The 18,280-nt window shown below is 42.4% G+C and overlaps 1 protein-coding gene across 7 annotated transcripts in view; it reads right to left on the reverse strand.

Annotated features, from left to right (window-relative positions):
- The window catches only part of col12a1b (collagen, type XII, alpha 1b), a 75,918-nt gene that overhangs the window by 13,261 nt on the left and 44,377 nt on the right, over positions 1-18,280 (reverse strand). For all 7 annotated transcript variants that reach the window (XM_035423307.1, XM_035423312.1, XM_035423311.1 and 4 more), the window contains 23 exons: positions 18,009-18,148; positions 17,633-17,762; positions 17,315-17,454; positions 16,551-16,680; positions 16,228-16,367; positions 15,999-16,128; positions 14,879-15,021; positions 13,177-13,306; positions 12,806-12,948; positions 12,167-12,296; positions 11,338-11,457; positions 10,856-11,002; positions 10,414-10,530; positions 8,301-8,453; positions 8,134-8,208; positions 7,292-7,431; positions 7,040-7,163; positions 6,689-6,832; positions 6,364-6,528; positions 6,148-6,186; positions 5,885-6,023; positions 4,629-4,771; positions 4,077-4,186 (listed from right to left, as the gene is read on the reverse strand). In XM_035423307.1, coding sequence (XP_035279198.1) covers positions 4,077-4,186; positions 4,629-4,771; positions 5,885-6,023; positions 6,148-6,186; positions 6,364-6,528; positions 6,689-6,832; positions 7,040-7,163; positions 7,292-7,431; positions 8,134-8,208; positions 8,301-8,453; positions 10,414-10,530; positions 10,856-11,002; positions 11,338-11,457; positions 12,167-12,296; positions 12,806-12,948; positions 13,177-13,306; positions 14,879-15,021; positions 15,999-16,128; positions 16,228-16,367; positions 16,551-16,680; positions 17,315-17,454; positions 17,633-17,762; positions 18,009-18,148 — 2,972 coding nt within the window. The remainder of the gene's footprint in view (positions 1-4,076; positions 4,187-4,628; positions 4,772-5,884; positions 6,024-6,147; positions 6,187-6,363; positions 6,529-6,688; positions 6,833-7,039; positions 7,164-7,291; positions 7,432-8,133; positions 8,209-8,300; positions 8,454-10,413; positions 10,531-10,855; positions 11,003-11,337; positions 11,458-12,166; positions 12,297-12,805; positions 12,949-13,176; positions 13,307-14,878; positions 15,022-15,998; positions 16,129-16,227; positions 16,368-16,550; positions 16,681-17,314; positions 17,455-17,632; positions 17,763-18,008; positions 18,149-18,280) is intronic.

Genomic DNA, 18,280 nt, shown 5'->3' on the forward strand with positions numbered 1-18,280 from the left:
AACCAGCAGACATCTGAGTTTGAGATCCCACCTGTAGACCATACCTTGTGCAGAAAACAAGTTTTAAATAAATAAATATTACTAAAGCATACTACTACAAAGCATACTTCAGGCAATGGCTCGACCTTTGTAATTAGGGCACTCAATAGTTATATAACTCCATGTCTGCTATTTTGTCTGAAATGTTACAGTGAGGAACGTTCCTCTTCCCTTGCCTGTGGAAGTGTGGTAGACTGTACATGGAAAATTCTTTCCATGAGCATGTTCCTCAGAAGTCACATACAGTATAATGCTTGTTGCTAGACCTGGTTCTGAATCATTCCGAACTGCTTCTTGTGATGAGGTCATTTTGTGGTACACCATAAAGACTTCCCTGTCTGCCAAAATTTGTTGCACAGATGCAATTCGAACAAGATTTTCAAAGAAATGCCACTGTGGTGTTACAGTATCTGCATTCTTTCTTTGTAGGAAATCTGTACAGTACAGACTCCACAAAACAGGCCAAGGGCCCTGGCAACCGCACGCAGAATTACAGTGAACTTCCTTGACGACGCGACACAATATTTGGCCGACCACGGGAGGAAGGGTCTATAACACTGCAGGTTTCTGGAAGCTGAAACCAGGCTTGCTCCACACAGAGGGCAAACGAGGTAAAAGAGCACATAACTGACCCAGCCGTTTGCCATGATTGATAGTCCAAGTGGAAATGTGAGCGCCAACATCACTCCGGTTACATGCATCGCGCTGCTCACTGTGTCACCCGTCGACACACTTCACGCGGAAAGAGCAATAATGCTACCAGCCATGAATAACGCCTTGCCCCGCCTCGAAACATAATGAAAAAGTCATGAGAGTGTGTTCAGAAAAGAATCTCTGGCTGTTGGGTTCTGTGGTAGCAAAAAAAATATAAAAAATAATAATGACCTCAGAGAAGAACTGAATCTCGGAAGCTGGGGAACCCTTGGCTTTCAGCCACTCGCATTACACTGTCCTCATATTTTCAGGTCATTACAAGTGATTTCATTCATTAACTCAAACATTACATATACTCTTTGCTGGTGTTTTCTTGGCAGGTTCCTATGAGCTGTATGATATTTGGCAGATTATTTACTTTCTGCCCTCTATACTTTATACTCCATTACTCCAAAATTGGCCTGCTCCTCCAGCAATTTAACTCATTTGCTTAAACTACAGTTTCAAGCAAAAGGAAGCTGGCTTGCACATAAAATTCAGTATAATCAGTAGACAAAAAATTAAGTCAACAACATTTATAACAGTCTCTTCTGTGAAAATGGGTCCAGAGTACTCCCTGCACGTCAAACCACTTGCCAAAGAGACCGAAAAAACAACACGCAAAATCCATCAAAATAGGGAGGAAAAGTACTGGTCCATTTTTGACAGACTTAATCACGTTTGTTTCTTTAATGCTTATTGGCATTGGTATGTAAACTCAATATTTTACAGCTGAAAGGCTGAGAGCACTTCAAAGCATTTGTTCCGTTGTGTATTCTCCTGTTTACGGGACCATGCCATCACAGGATCGTAGCATAGCGCAGAAAAGTTTGACAGTTTTTCCTATTAGAAAACCTAAGAGCACACTTGTAAAATACGTGTTTATCACTCGCTTTTTGTTTCAACCTCTCAGCTCACTTAGAGGAGACGTGTAGGGAGTGCACTTCGTATTGAAAATGTAGTTCGTAAATATTTTGCCTGTCTCTGATACAGTCGGAGAGTGAAGCGTTCCTGCCAAGTCGGATTTCTGCCTCCACGTGGATACAGTGAATAAACTACTGTGGCATGAAGCAGACCACCGGAGTTACTCACAGAAACCACAAGCATTATAACATCGCCCACCCCACCCCCACCCCCACCCCGTCCAACCACACCCCACACACACGCACCCCAGGCAATCAGCTACCAGAGGCAATCCAGGCAGAGCCCAGGACCCAAGCAACGAAGCGGAGACGGAGCCAAAAAGGGAGAGTCTCCATTCTGGCGTTCCGCTGGCTTTCTGATGTAATTGTTTAACGGCTACAGCACTGACCCAACATTTTCCAGACTTGCACGCCAGCGACTGCGCTGCTTTTTTTTTATTGGTCTCCCCGAAATGGCAGTGTAGACAATGCGATGCGGTCGTGCACTCAGATTTCATTCCGTTGCATTTCTTGTAAATATTTGTCTCCGCAGTCCTCTGTTTGCCCTCCACCGTGACGTCAGGTGAATGACATATTCTGACTTCAGTAAACTCACAGGGACTTGTGCACTACAGCTTGGTGTCGACGAAAAATTCAGCGCCCCTGTTTCTTATATTCTCCTTCACAAAACAAACTGAATTTGGCCTTCACGCTCACTCATATCAACCTACTTTTATATAGCTTTCCGGTACATTCTCTGTGACTTGTCTATGACCCTATGACACACGTGACTTGTGGCTTTCATGAGCCTAGCACATCCATTTAATATTTTAATGGCCAATGACAACCTATTAAACATCAAAAGTATACTTTAATGTTGTTCAACCGCATGATTCATTCAACGGCCAATACACAGCACTCACCAAATAGTTCCCTAATGAAAAAGAAATGCTTTTGCTCCCACAAACCCATTTCGACTTAAAATCTGACTATACTGCTACAGCAAATCTTTCATTAGAATCGGACTATAGCATTTGGCTTAATGTCCTCATGCTTGTGTCCAGGGATATTCAGTGTCCCTGTAAACTGTCATCAGCCTAACTCAGATAATCCTCATCCATCCAAATATCAATCTAATGGAAGGCAAATGCAGTATAGATATATGTTCTCAAAGCGGTTATCCATCAAAACCAATGACTGGTTGTATAAATATTGTTGCCTATCTTACGGCGCTACAATAAATCAGTACCATTAATGTTTTAAAACAAATTATTCACAATTCATAACTACTACATTTGTGCTCTTTAGGCAGTGGTTTTCTCTAATAGGTTATCCCTTGGGACCAAAGAAATCAATTCAAAGTGCTTCTGTATACCCAGTACTGCAGATGTCAGGAGAGAAGCTGTGTTTACACTGTGGTACACTGAGAATGGAGAGTGCTGTATTCGTCATTTCTTTATCTAATGGTGGCAAGTGGAAATCAACATTAAGACACAAAAAATGTAAACAGATGAATATCAGGATATTAGATCACACGGGAACTGTTGCCCATAACTTTTGGGAATGGGCCATTTGGGAATCTGTCTACTTTTTAGCTTCCTTTTGTAAACTTTTACAGACTGCGAAAGGTCATCCAATTCCCTTCTCTCTGCTGATGCATCAGATATTTATAACTTTTTATTCAAGTCTTTATACACGTCTTTGTTCTCAGAAATCGGTCCGGTAATTGTACTTCCCAAAAAGCTTCAATTTTCAGTTATCGACAACTGCGCCATCAATTTTAATTTCAGCGGTTTCAAAGCATTCTGTGAGTTTGAACATTTAATAAAGAGACAGCAAGAGTCGGGACCACCATCCATAAAAAATGTGAGATACCCATCACTGTAGTTCACATACTATGTGTGAAGAACAAACGGCAATAGTAACTTATCCAATCCTGTTGGTACAGAGGCCGTGTTTATGAATAAATTTATCTTAATTAGCAATAATAAAATATCTGACTTTATTTATTGCACAGTGCTCTTTATTTTTGCTAATCCATGGCCCCCTCATGTACTTTAAGACGTACCTAATTGTGAGTCTGACAGGTAACTGCCTATATTTCAGCTCCTGCAGTATGCAAATGTCTCAATATTGACATCATCACTTATGAATCCTCGTGTGCAAGAGCATCATTTAACATTACATGCGGTTTTTGCACGGCTTGTAAAAAATACCACATGTCATAAATAGCAACATGGCCGACGTGTCTGTATCTGTATCTTTGCTACGCCTCCTAGAACAGGAATGCCAAGCATTTTTATGTCCTCAGGAAATTCAACAAAGACAAAGCAGCCCAGGTGTGACCACTGCACCACACACCCTGGCTGCCTGGCCCAAAAAAACGTTACCTAACACCCTCTTTGAACTTTCGCACGATGAGGAAACGAAAATGGTGTTTACCTTGTGGAAACTCCCATGGAAGATTTGCTTGATTTGCTCGTTATCAAAGCTGACTTTCTGGATCTCCCCCCGTGTGTCCTTGTTATAAAAAGATACGGTTTTGCTTGAAGCTAATGAGAGAGAGAGGAAGAGATGGGAGAGAGAGAGAAGCATTAAGTCTCTAGAAATCTGGGTTACAGGGGATACTTCAAAAGCCACATAAGCTAGAAATATACCAGTGCTGAGAGACATAACCCACAAAAGGGGGCGTTTTTCACACTGCTGGGAAATAGCAGAAGATGGATTATGTCAAAGCATCATCAAAACTAATTACTTAATTTTCTTTGGCGAGAGTGGCCGGCTGTACAAGTTATTATCCAAGATAAGCCTCCATTCCTGCATTATTTTGGACAAAGATGCAGTGCCACAGCCCTGAGACTATCATAAACTACTCAGGAGAAGTGTGTTTCATGACATCAAGTGCAGCTGGTGGTCGACTACATCCACCCCACTTGACCTCAACCCTTACCTTTAATTGTCCACCCTCCCCAAGTGACAAAACGAAAGCCTTACGGTCAATGGTAACCCCGACTTCAGGCTTGTTGCCGCTGTCAGACACCTGCCAGATGTCAAACGCCTCTGTCGGCGAATCAGGGAGGAGGCGGAACATAAGGAGTATGGTATAAGCCTGCGGCAGTCCATCAGGGTGAATTTCCCTGTCAGATTGAAACAGGAATTATGTAAGACGCAAAAGAATGCGACACGTAATATAAATCACAGACAGACAGTAAACAAACAAGTGCATTCAGCTATCAGATCATTCCCTGAGAAAAAGTGGCAGTTTGTTTACCTCGAAAAAGGCCTCGGTTGGGACGTCTGATTTGTTAGTCAATTTAATGAAGTGAGATATCTGGCAGGCCAAACTTTCTAAACAGACTTAGATCTTGTGACTAAGAAAAGGCTAGCGCTTATGACACCACAGCTGAACATGCTCAGATTGTCTGGCAACGTCCACAAAGAGACATTATTAGTCTGTTTGAGGCCTTAGCTTGAGGGCAGCTATATTCCCATGCATGATGTCTTGACCTGCAAGGTCAGGCAATCACAACAGACTTAGCAGCATGCTGTAAATCAACAGACCTTGTTTGGTGGGGAATGGCCTCATTGCCTGAGCATGACCGGGCAAGATATATCATGTCATCATTACTGACTCTCTGTCTTTCTCATCATAAGCCACACTCAAGGAAACTCAGGCCAAACCACAGAAACATATCTCACAAAATCTAAGGGTGTACACTAAGCACAGATTCATCAATCTTATGGGAGCCAAAGCTTTCGCAGGCCTTCAAGGGATAGAAATATAATGAAGGCATTTTCTTCAAATCAAATTTGTGAGAACTTCCATTTGAGCATGTTAAGTCAACCGTGTACACACACACACAAAAAGCCAATTTTGCACAAATTAAAAAAGCACCGCTAGTCCAGAGCTAAATTAGTGCCACCCTGCCTGTTGCCTGAAGATGTCAAAATTGGCCAAAAAAGCTCCTGTTCTTAGGCTGTCTCTGATATGCTGTCAGTATCAAAGTACCCTTCTCTTCCAAACACCTCATCTTTTTAAAATGCTGCTACTAACACAAGTCTTCGGCTTTACTTTTTTATACACAGGGGGATGTGCAGCAGCAGAGCTAATCAAATTGGTATAACCATTCCTAGTGTGAAAGAGCATGGAAGACATAAGAAAGTACAAAGGATGTTAATTCACAGTAGAGAGTGTGTACCTTCCACTGTGGGAACAAACAAGCTGAAAATTTACATAAGCTGTAACTTACGTAGTGGGCTGTGTCAAAAATGCATTTTTGTGGATTTTGTATGAATAGTAACTGTTGAATGAGCCAGGTTCCAATGAAACTCCTTTTACAGAGGCGTAGGTCTTCTCAGTCAAGTTGAATGCCTCAAGCATTCTAAAGCCTGCAAATGATAGGGTACAATTCATATCATGGTACTCAACAGACTACTGCTGCTGGCTGCACTGCATGTAGCTATGTAGACCTTGCTTTGCCATACACATTCAAACATATCCATGTATGCTCACCTGGTGATGTGAACCCATTCAAGTAAATCAAAGGACAAGCTGTGAAATAAACAAGAAATATTGAATGATTACAAACATGTCTCAGACTTCTAGAAAACTGTACAAAACATGCCTGCAAGTCAATATTATAGAGACAAGAACACATAACTTTTTTTAAAATTTAAAAATTATTGTCATTGTGAGATAAAATAAGGTTATGAACCAAAGAAGGCTTACTGGAGGTTGCTGTTTCACAGATAAATGTGACGAGGTTATCCTGAATCGTTGAGAAGGCATCAAAGTCATCCACAACAAACACGTGTCTTTCACTTGGCTTGCTTCCAATGTTCTGCAACTCTGCGTAGTCCACATCAGCGACACCAACAACAAACACACTATAACCTGCAGGACACACACACACACACACAGATACACACTGTTTTTTTTTGTTTTGTAAAGCACCACAAACAAGCAGCTTCAAAGAAAACTAACAGCTAAAACACAGCCCAGCCAAACATTCCGACATATCAGACGAGTATATGGAGAATTATATTCCTCTCACCAGCATGCTGGAGTTTGGAGGCACTTTTCTGAACCTCATCCTGAGATCGTCCATCTGTGACCACCACCAGAACCTTTGGAACATTTCGTCTCATTCCGCTGTCAGTTGTGAAGACCCGCTCACTGACGTGCTTGAGAGCAACACCTAAAGAAGGAAGAAAGAGCATTGAATCCGTAACTAGCATGTCCCATCAATTCAGTTTGGGATTTGAGCAGTATTTCTGATAACTTGGGGAACTCATACAAAACAAAAACTTGGGCTTTCGCATTCCTTGTCTGTTGTGCTTCCGAACAATTTGCGGAGCAGCAGTCAAATCCAAAGATGTCAAATGAAATGTGTTTTGAAGGGTACCTGTTTTGGTGTTTCCTCCCCTGTATGGAATGAGATGGAGAGCTGACAGCACGTTGCCTTTATCGTGGTAAGTTTTAAGCCTGAACTCCGTCTTTGCTTCATCACTGAACTGAGCAAATGATACCTGTTTCCCAAGACAAGATTGAAGAAAAACTTTCACATAAAAAAGACCACATAACAACTACCCCAATTCATTATTTATTCATTCCCTCTAATCTCATCGCTCTCTGTTAACAGACCCCAGTGCAGTACCTGCATTCCTGCTGTGCTGATGACATCAAAGGCTCCGATAATGTTGAAAACAAAGTTCACGACTTTGTGGAAGCTTTCTTCTCCAATACTCCATGACCCATCGATAAGGAACACCACATCGGCCTTGGCGCCTTTGCACACTGGAGGAGAAAAATCAACACCAAAGTAAGCAGTGCGTGTTTGACCACATCACTGTACCTACAGGCTGTGAGGCACTGTTTCCAGAAGATTCACAAACCACGAGCGATAAAATAAAATAGCAAAATGAACACATGATGGCTTAACTAATTACATTTTCCTGAATTACAAGCGAATAAACAAACAAAAACATTTGGCGACCATAAGGCCTTTAATGAGTTTTTTCTTTTTCTTCTAAGTATTTGGCACAACCTGGAGGAGAAATGCTAACTGCAGTGCGTCACATTTGTGGCAATCTGTAATAACATACCCTAGAGGTGAGTAAACAGGTCAAACTCAATGGCTAATTAACAAGGCAGTTCCTACAGAAGAGCCAATCTTTCATTCTTCACTCTGAAGAACAGACTTTCCTAACTAAGACTATGCACTGTACCTCCTGACTGCAATGAATTCAGGGATGTAGTTCATGTGCAATGGTAAATTAAATCAATGCACTGTATTGAAGGCTCCAAACCACAGCACAGTTCTGGCAACTGCCAATCGACAGTAATTTCTGAATTATGGGCCTCCATGCGTCCATTTTCTGAATCCCTTTCGAAGAGGTTTGTTCTATTCTGGGTTGTAGTGGATTCAGGAAAAAAGCTGGCAGACACGTTGCGCTGTACGCTGTGCTAACGTTTACGACCAGCGAGCGTTCTGCTTACCTTCCCAGGCAGGAGGAATGGTGGGAGGAGGAGGAGGCGTCGGGGCTGCAGTTGGGGGTTCACTGGGCTTTACCACTAGGAGAAATGCGTGCGTGTTAAAATGGGACGCAAACTCATGAGAAAAGAGCCGCATTTCCTCGCTATAAAGCGAAAAGGTCAGGGCTTACGGGTTCTCTCTTTGGCGCTGACCCCGGGCCCCTCCAGGTTGGGGGTTTGGACGAACACCGTGGCGTTGTACAAGGCATCAGGGGAGAGGCCATCGAAGCAGTACTGAGTCTGGGCAGCAGTGATTGTGATTTCCTGCTGGCCCTTGCTGGAAGCTGTAATAAAAAGGGGGAAAACTGAACTAAGTGCTCCAGCCTCACCAGCCTTTGACTTTTGGGTTGAGGCGTAGCTCCTCAGTCAGACTTGGATTCAATCAAAACCTGTCCTTAACTTTGAGACTTTGAGTAAACCTTAAGTCGACAAGATGTGTTTGTGAATGAGGAAATACATATTTGAATATCTGCATATTTATACTGTAAGTCAAAGTTTAAGTCAGAGAGTGCTGATTAAATGCAAACCTCATTCTACTGCACAGTGAATTTCTGACAGCTGCCAATCGACAGCAATATCTGTATTCTGATATTGCCCAGACCTCCATGAGCCCATTTCCTAAATCCTTTTGAAGTGGTTTGTTCTGTTCTTGGGTTCATGTGGATTCAGGAACTCGGTAATGGGGCGTGACAGGCTTTACGGTATTGTGATGTACACGCTGCAGCTCATGCTGTGTTTGGAACCCGATATTGTTTGAAGAAAAACATGAGCATTTACCCGTAATATTTCCATTTCGAAATACTTAATGTGGGGCTCAAGCCGATGACCTAATTTCAATCAGCATTGTTTGCTACTTTGACCTACGAATAAATGCAAGGCTTCCTTCCTCACAAACACAGCATGTTGACTCATTTTTCATGACTGATGAATTGTTTTTCAAATAAAGAACATTTACGCTTGATTGTGAGTTTAAGTTAAGGAAAATGCTTATTGAATCCAGGCTAATCATATTCATTTTTTTCATGGTTAAGTAACAAAAGTTGGAAAAAAAAAAAACTTGGTTTCATGGGTTTCAAAAAAGCCCCTTGAGCCCTTAAAGCTTTAGTTATTCCACCATGCAATTTTTCCATGTCTGATAACTAACAGTTAACATCTGTAGTGTGTTTCAAAGCAAACATTACACCTGTGCTCTGACATTTTAGCTCTTTCTCTTATGATAAGATTACTGAGATGCCAGTCTTACAGATAATTCAACCCCTGGGACCAGTGCTGTCAGCAGTCTTAATTTGGAAAACTCAGTGTCGATAAGGAATGAGTATCATAAATTGATTTAAAAATGACTTCCTGTTTTTAACAGTTACCCGGAGTCCAAGTGCGAATACAGAACAGACATACTCAAAAAACAAACAGAAATGAGATCTAAGCTTTCACCTAAAAGTTTCCGGTTGGCTGCTTTCAAAACATGCCAAATTATGCATCCTGCTATTGGGGGAAAATAAGAAAAGAGCTAAAATAAACAGCTCTTTGATCATATACACACTCTCACATTAGCCTTAATGTGTTTTAGCCTCAGTGTTTTTATGTGTTCACTATGGACTTCAACCGCACTGAATAAAAAGCATTTTGAGGGAACTAAATCTGGGCCATATCAGTACTGGCCCAATGCGAAGCTTATGATGGTGCAACATATGCGCATTTGATGCACTGCTAATGTTATAAATTATGTGAAAACATGCTAAAAAAAACCAGCCTAATCATAGTCATCTGAACCTCTTTTATTTATGTTTTTCATTTTTACTGGATAAGCTCACAAGAAAAGCTAAAAAGTTGCTATATTCTCAGTAGCACTAGACCCATGCTCTCCGCTTAATAATGTAAGCAAGTTGAAACTTTTTATTATACAAATGAAATTTGTTACATCTGTCCTGCATAAGTTGACGTTAGTGCTCATCCACTTCTTCCAGGAATGTGGAAACTTGGTTGCAGTTTTGGCCAGTATCATTATCGGGATAAGCCAATTTTGCCAGACAAATATTGGTTATTCATATTGGCCCAGAATTTCCATATTGAATATCATTAAGCAATTCTAAACGATTACATGTGTAATGGGTGTATGTCACATTCCTTCACACAGACTTTTGGGACATTGTGTTTTTGTGGCGGGTTGTAATGAAAAGAACAATGCTCTTGTGGTTTCATTTGTGAATCTCCGTCAACAATCTGAGTGCAAATGTTCAGACTTACGGTCAAGAGGGTTCAGCTTGATTCGGTAAGAGGTGGCGGCCCGATGTGGTGTCCACTTCACACAGAATTTGTCGTAGCCAACGTTAAAGGTTTCAATGTTGCTGACATTTAGGTACACTGTGGAAAAAATAAGGAATGCAGTTATCATATAACATTTTACTCTGCTTGAGTGAATCCATTTTTCTTTTCCAGGAATGTGTTTGGTCGAAATATCCAACTAAGTCAAACTTTTATTCTGTATCTCTCTCAGATATTAACCATTTTCTTTTTTTAAATATCTTAATCAAGGGTTAACATCAATTGAATATGTTTAAATATACAGGCAACATATTTTGTTTGCTAGAGAATTATCTTTGGTGCCTTTAAAATTTTTGTTTGGGGAAGAAATCATATTAAGGACAAAAAAAGACACTACCATAGCCTAGAGTGCCTAGGTACATACGTGTAGTTCCCTGTCCATCGAGAGATCCACTCATCCCTCCGTCATATTGGGCGAACACCTTGACATCATAGGTAGTGCCTGGCTGCAGGTTGTGTAGCGTGTATGAGGTCACATCACCCACGAATACCTCCAGGGTCTCGTCCTTATCTGAGTATGTCAGCCCACACAAGATCAAGGTTTCATTTTTGTAAATAAAAACATTTGGTTGCCAAAAAACAAGGTTTCAAGGTTTATCATTCAGTGACTCATTGTTTGGATTGTAACCTTCCTTACACTGTAAACATTTACTTATTTATAGCTTAAGAGTAGCCATTAGTGCTTTACTGCACAGCGGGTGAGTAATTAATAGAAATGTATCATGGAAAATGCCGGCAAAAATATACACATAGCTTTGGAACGTGTCTGACTAATGCCTGCTTAGGACAGTTGGGGACAGGTTCATGAGCTGCTGTGTGCCTATATTCCCCCATAGGTGACCGTACCTGTAGGCTGGTAGACCAGCTTGTACCCCAGGACTGGGGAAGGAGAAGGGTCCCATGACACGCGGAATCGGGTGTACCATTCGTCGGAGACTCGCAGGTTCTGGGGCGCCGAGAGGGAGACTGCAGGCGTGGCAGAGCAGAAACGTTTCAGCATCCAATCAGTCATGCCAGTTAAAGCTTATTAAGGCATGGCAAACCTGACCTGCTGTTTCCAGACTGACCCCAGTGCAGATCGGTCAACAGAGAACTACCATAACAACAGCTGGATAGCTACTCTGTAGAGAACGTTTCTAATCTCGCCGTGTTTTGGATTTATTATGAGTAATACGTGTTTACCTATGGTTTGTTTTTCTTTGTGAAACAGGGAAATGTGGGTAGCGGGCAACTGTAGTGTGAGCTCCTCTGTTGGATGAAAGCCAGTTCAGGCTGCCAGCTCAGAATTGGCCAAGGCTAAATATGTCAGCTACTTTCGTAACAAGGACTAATTTTCGTTGAGTCTCCCTGGTTTTTCAAATGTGAATATTCCAATGCCAGGAATTCTTCAGTATGAAAGACCACAGCAAATATCATGAAGGAGCAGCTGGCTCTGTTGTGAATCTCTACAGTTCTACAAAGTTAAGTTTCATTATTGGCCCTGATTGGAAAAGCTATACTGTATGTTGGACTGGACGAGGCTGAGCCTTACTGTTGCGTTTGAGAAGGTGCAACTACAATGAAACCTATAAACCGTGATGGGTTTGGTGTTTCCTAAAGTCAGATGTACAGCCGATCGTTTTAAGCTATGATGGCTTCCTTGAATCATTTCCCTAGATAGGGGCTTTGACATTACGTGTGCGTCCGTTCCCAGACAGCTTCTTTCCAGGTCCGTCGGTGTAAACGGCTTCCACAGTGATGTTGTATGGAGTGTCAGGCTGGAGGTTCTGCAGCATGGCATTGTTTCTGTTTCCAGGGACGATGGCCTGTGGTAAAACATTGGAGGAGAAATCCAGTTCTGTTCCTTTAAAACACGCTACTGTACACACCACCGTCCATCGTAACAACTGAATGATTCTGGAGTGGGAGAAACAGAGCTGTAGATTTTGTTTCGTAGAGGTTTTTCGCTGATTCCTTCAAACTTCCGAACTTCCAAACAATACAGCTTCCAAACAATAACAGTACTTCTAGAAGGTGTCTTGAAGCAGCTAAGAGATCTCATCTCTTTTGAAGTCCTGAGATCTCTTCGCATCGTTCTGCTGCTCAAGAACCCTGCCGTTATAAACAGGAAGCAAATCTGGTCTGGAAATCTGGCCTTATTTCTCACACACTCATTTTAACATTAATAATAACTTACATTAAATTGACTGTCTAATCTTACCACATATGCAATGTCTGGATTGTGTGACCACTGTTAATCGAGTGGGTCCCTTCAAGCTGTTGCCTCTGATGTTCGGATTGGCAGTAGACAGAGAAAGTCTCTGGCTGCACTTACATATTCAGTGATGGGGTCCCCAGTCAGGGGGGCGTAGGCGATCTTGTATTGCTGGACGGGCCCCTCGGCATGGTCCCAGCCGACGTTCAGAGTGTTGGTGGTGGCACCAAACACTCGAAGGTTCCTGGGTCCCCCGCGAGGTACTGCAGTATCCAAAGCAAACGTCATAAGTGCACAAGAGCCAGCGCGTTACTATGACAACCCAGTCCGTGTCACGATATACACAGAATAATCTCGTGCATGCGACCGCGTCCTTGCATGACCTCACCATCCAAAAAATGACAAAGCTCTTTTGTGAGCGCTATGTTCTAACAGAGGTCAGAAGAGGTTCGGTTTGTTGCCGGATTTGCCACAAATGTAGGATGACTCACGGGTTTTGCCGTTTCCTTTCACCGGCGATCCCTCTCCATCGGCGTACAGAGGCAAGACACTCACTGAGTAAGGAGTGTCAGGAATGAGAGAATCTAGGAAGGCGTTGTGTGTGTTTCCAGGAACCAGGACCTGTGGAGGAAAAAAACTCACTGAGTCACATGAGCATCAATGGGGAACAGTGATGCAGCCAGAAGGTACTTCCTATTTTAAAACGCCTGTCGATAGCTGAAGAAAAGCAACTCAGAAAACATGACTAATCCAGCACAGTTACTATACACAGTGACCTCATTGTTAGAGCTATTTGTGTCACTCCAGAAAAAAAACACATTTCTCGGCAGTTGTATCTCATCCTTACTCAGTTGGCATTGTCATGGCTGAACGAAGTGCAGCGAAAAAATGCTCCATTGATGAAGTACTCTCAGGACAGTGAACACTGCCTGACCCCTTTTTAGAGACGATTTGTTACAAAGCACTGGTCCCCTTCCAGCTGTGTACTATTGTTATTCACGACAATCTGTCATACTGATAATATATCCCAATCACCTCTTTCTTTGTTGCCCTTAACAAATTGTCCTCAAGTCATTTGCAGTATAAAGCCAAATGGTAATAGTTTCAAATATCTCTGCCACCTGCTATTGAGTGCTTAACATTTTCATTTCTGGCTGTACAACATGATTCTCATGTGCTTTTTTCTGCCTTCAGTTTCACATCATCATGTAGGTGTACCCTGATCTCCCACTAAATATTCCCTGGTGATGTAAGGCCACTGGGCGGAAGAAGCCAAAGAAAGACAACATCAAACACAGAGACAGAGGCCGGTCCCATCCGCCTCACTTCCACTGGTCTTAAGCAACAAGGGCCACAGTACGAGCCCTTTCCTGAGAGCTGTAATCTGTTACTGCTCTTACTAAACCTGCAAAACTTATGTTTGACATATGTCATGAGATACTTGGCACATGATAACTGGCATGGGAAGCTGCCCGCTGCTTTGAAAGTCTCCAATGATAAAGCTCTTCGTTCACCCCATAAAAAAACAAAGCCTGTGTCTTTGGAAGAATAAGAATTTAAAATATTAAAAACCGTCTTGTTATCTGTCTTCAAAGGTCTGATAATCCCAGAACTTCAAATGTAGTACTATCAGTGATGTATCAACAGGCGTTTTAAAACGCACTGAACAAAGTCGGGGGATATTTTTATGAAGCAAAAAGCTCCATCGATCCCTTGTCATTCTAGAAGATGTGGGTGCCATCATTCCCAAAAAATTCCCAAAAGATGAAAAGCCTGGACAGGAGATAATGAAGAGGCATTTCCATATCATCAGCACATGTGGAGTACAGCTAAAATGTGTTTTTCTTTAGAAAGGTTCCTCTGCATCTGAAGTATGAACTCAAAACCCTCTAACCGTCAGTATTCTGGACCTTCTATTTAGAGGACTCTAAAGCTTAGAATTATATGCTGCTACATGAGATATCATGCTTTAGAAATTCAGAATCGCATATTATGTCATAGATATGACATGTTTTGTTTTACAGCTGTGAGACTAGTCTCAACAGGTTGGGCAAAGTGATTAGGTGTTGAACCCGTAGACCATTCTCATGTTAATAACACTTCTTTATTTTTTTTTTAAATAAATGCTAGATAAAACCCCCTTTAACTGTAAACTCTTTCGAGTTTTAATCGTGTTCCAAGGCAGTGACTCACAGAATTGTCAGGCCGAACTCCAGTCAGGGAAGAGTATGTCACGCGGTACTGCTGCACCTTCCCGGTCGCGGGCTCCCAGCGCACGTTCAGGCTGTTGGGCGTGGGGTTGTAGACCTGGATGTTCCTGGGTGGGGTGCGTGGCACTGCAGGACAGAGAGGGAGGGGCAGAACATCAGGAGCTATGCTGCTTTGAGAGACAATTAGGAAAATAACCATACTGGTTATTATACTGGTAGCTAGCTGACAACGCCTTAATAGTCTGAAATTGGTTGTTTGAACTTGTTCCGAACAGCTCCAACATTGTTGCATTAATAATCGAGGAGTTATGCTTTATGCGGATTGTAAAATGTCAACCAGGGTGGCGTGGTATGTTACATATTACGGCATAAGCCTCGCACATTAAAAATAAGAATATAATGCAAGATCATACACAGGACATCATTGCGCAACAAAGCCCTTGGCCCAACTGCCATGTCATTACTCACAAGTGATATAGATATGCTTTGCTGCAGCCTCAACTTTGTAATTATCTTTTCTGGAGAGGATTCTGCTGAAAGAGCGTGGCTTACAATCAGAGCGGAAACTGAAGCAGTGAAAACAAGTATATGAGACGCCAAAGGAAAGAGAAATTAGGGGATCGATAATTAGATAAATTGTTCCTATCGTCCACTCCAAAGGGTGACCAGAGGACTTTTGCAACCGGGTCTGTTATAGTAAACAGACCAACAAAGATATTTCTTTGGATTGCTTTTAAGCTTATGACTCTTTCTACCTCAAGGGACGCTGATGGCATAAAGTAACTTAACTGCATTAAGATCCAAGGATGAGTTTGTTGAAAGCAGGCCTTTCTCCCTCTGTGATTACTCAAAAGTGTTGCTAGGGAACCAGACAGCTTGACTCAGAGCAAACTAAACTTTAATTTTTTTTTCACGAGCGTGTCACAATGAAAAATCATCAAGTCGCACACTCAGGTTCCTCCTTGCTGTGTTTACTAACTGACGTTTTGGAAAAAGATGCCTTCACCTAGGTGATCGCAAGCTTGAATGGGGCCAAAATTTAATGATAGATTATATATCATTTAATAAAATAAACATATTAAATTTATTGTTTGAGGCCTTACACGTCTTTCCATTTTCAGACATGCGTTTTCCCTCGCCTTCTGGGTACACGGGCGCCACTGTCACTGTGTAGGGTGTGTCCGAGAGAAGGTTCCGCAGAACAGTGCTGGTCGTGCCACCAGAGACCTGCTCCTGTTCACAACAAAAGAAGCCATCTCTTCAGTGAGCATCTAAAGAAGTCAAAGGATAACGAAGCTATTTTCTACAATTGTCCCCTAGGTGGGGTCTTACCATGTCCTCAGCCCCCCCAGTAGCCGGAATGTAAAAAAGCCTGTACTGGCGCACGTTTCCCTCAGCTGGCTCCCAGCGAACCTTGAGGGAGCTTGTGGTAGGATCTGTTACCTTCAAGTTTTTCACCCCACCCAAAGGCTCTGGAGGGAAGAAAAAGTGAGAGAAGTCCTTACATTACCCTAAATGTGGTTCCAATTTTAAGGCACATAAAAAGTCTGTAAGACCACGTAGACAAAAAAAAAGAAAAGATTTCAAATGGTCAAATAAATAGTCAAGTTAACCCGAGTTCACACATTGTTGCTGAAAATCTCATCATGACTCACTTGTCTTTCCATTTTCGGACTGTCGTTTCCCCTCTACGTCCACATACACTGGTACTACAGAGACTTTGTATGCGGTATTTGGCTTAAGATTCCTCAGGATTGTGTTGACCGTTGCTCCAGAGACTTGCTCCTGCGAAGGAAATAATGGAACATTCAGATGGAGCACAAAAGCTTTTCAATAGGAATCACATGTGGCCTGCTTTTGTAATGTCAAGCAGTTGGATATTTGGCATGCTTCTGGAATATTGATTGCTGATATTCTCCTGTGTTACTGCAAAGACTAAGAAACCTTATAGAGCAAGGGAATCATGTGTCCACGTGTCTCTGTGATAGCTGAGGATTTCCCAGACAACTAGCTAAACTTCTTATTTTTATACAAACCATCTCCCATCAAACCATTGTTCTACTTAAGTCATGGAATTTTCTTGTGTAGTTTGAATAAGAAAGAGCCCATATCTTTTTCGTTCCAGCGTCAACCTAGAAGTGAACCAAGAACGGTTCGCTTGAAGAGAGCCATATGTGAAAATTGAATGCACGTCAACTGCCAAAGGTTCATACAGCATAAAGATGTGATGAAGTAGCACAAAGCTTAAAGAGACCTAGAATAAAAAAATCCTTACCCAGACACTTCAGAGGGACCGGCCCAAATTAAGGAACACCGCTTGGTTCAGGGCAAAAGACATTATTTAATGGACTGACATTTCAACGTCAGCGACGTCTTCCTCAGAGTCAAGAAACACTAAAATAAGCCAAGAGAGACCTACCATGGACTCTTGGCCTCCTGCAGCAGGGACGTAGAAAACATTGTACTGGCGCACATCTCCATCAGCTGGTTCCCAGCGCACCCTGAGAGAGTTGACAGTGGGGTCGATGACCTGCAGGTTCTTCACGCCACCCAAGGGCCCTGGAAAGAGATAAATAAAGCATTACTGCCATTTCAGAGACTTGCATATGGCAAAAGCATTTCACTCGCTGCAGTCTCTCGATAGAAGAGAAGAAGGAGAGAGAAGCATACTCTCTTTCACCAACAACAATAATAGTTAATTGACTGTTAAGCTTATCCGGATGAATGTGACACTCACTTGTCTTCCCGTTTTCAGACTGCTTCTTGCCTTCTGCATCTAGATACACGGGCACCACCGATACCTGGTATTGTGTGTCTGGCTGTAGGTTACGCAGGACGGTATTGGTGGTTCCTCCAGAGACCGTTTGCTGTTCAGAACATATTGAAATTAGTGTGCGTTACCTTTACCCTTCTTCCAGCTTTGCTAATCTCCTTGCAGAGGGCAAATGTTATCTGAAGATAACATCTAAAAGAGGAACATTTCAGCATTTTTTTCTTTAAGGATCAGAGAAGTATGAAAATATTCACGGAGAACAGTACTGTCCTGCCTACTTGAAATAGATTGTCCCTTAAAACTGCACAGACCAAGATGCTCTGGAGAGGCAGAGTCCTACCGTTTCTTCCACGTCCCCTGGGATGGGAACGTAGAGAACCTTGTACTCGCGCACGTTCCCTTCGGCTGGCTCCCAGCGCACGTTGAGAGTGCTGATGGTGGGGTCGGTGACCTGCAAGTTTCTGACTCCGCCCAAGGGCTCTGGGGAAAAGAAGGACATTATTAAAACAATCGTCAATACAAAGCAAACAGTTCAACGTGATTCCATTGTGAACAACCGTAAACACTATTTTTGAGACGCACAAGGGTGCTACCTTATAGCCATAGCCAGCC

The sequence above is a fragment of the Anguilla anguilla genome, chromosome 6, assembly GCF_013347855.1.
Source record: "Anguilla anguilla isolate fAngAng1 chromosome 6, fAngAng1.pri, whole genome shotgun sequence".
NCBI lineage: Eukaryota > Metazoa > Chordata > Actinopteri > Anguilliformes > Anguillidae > Anguilla > Anguilla anguilla.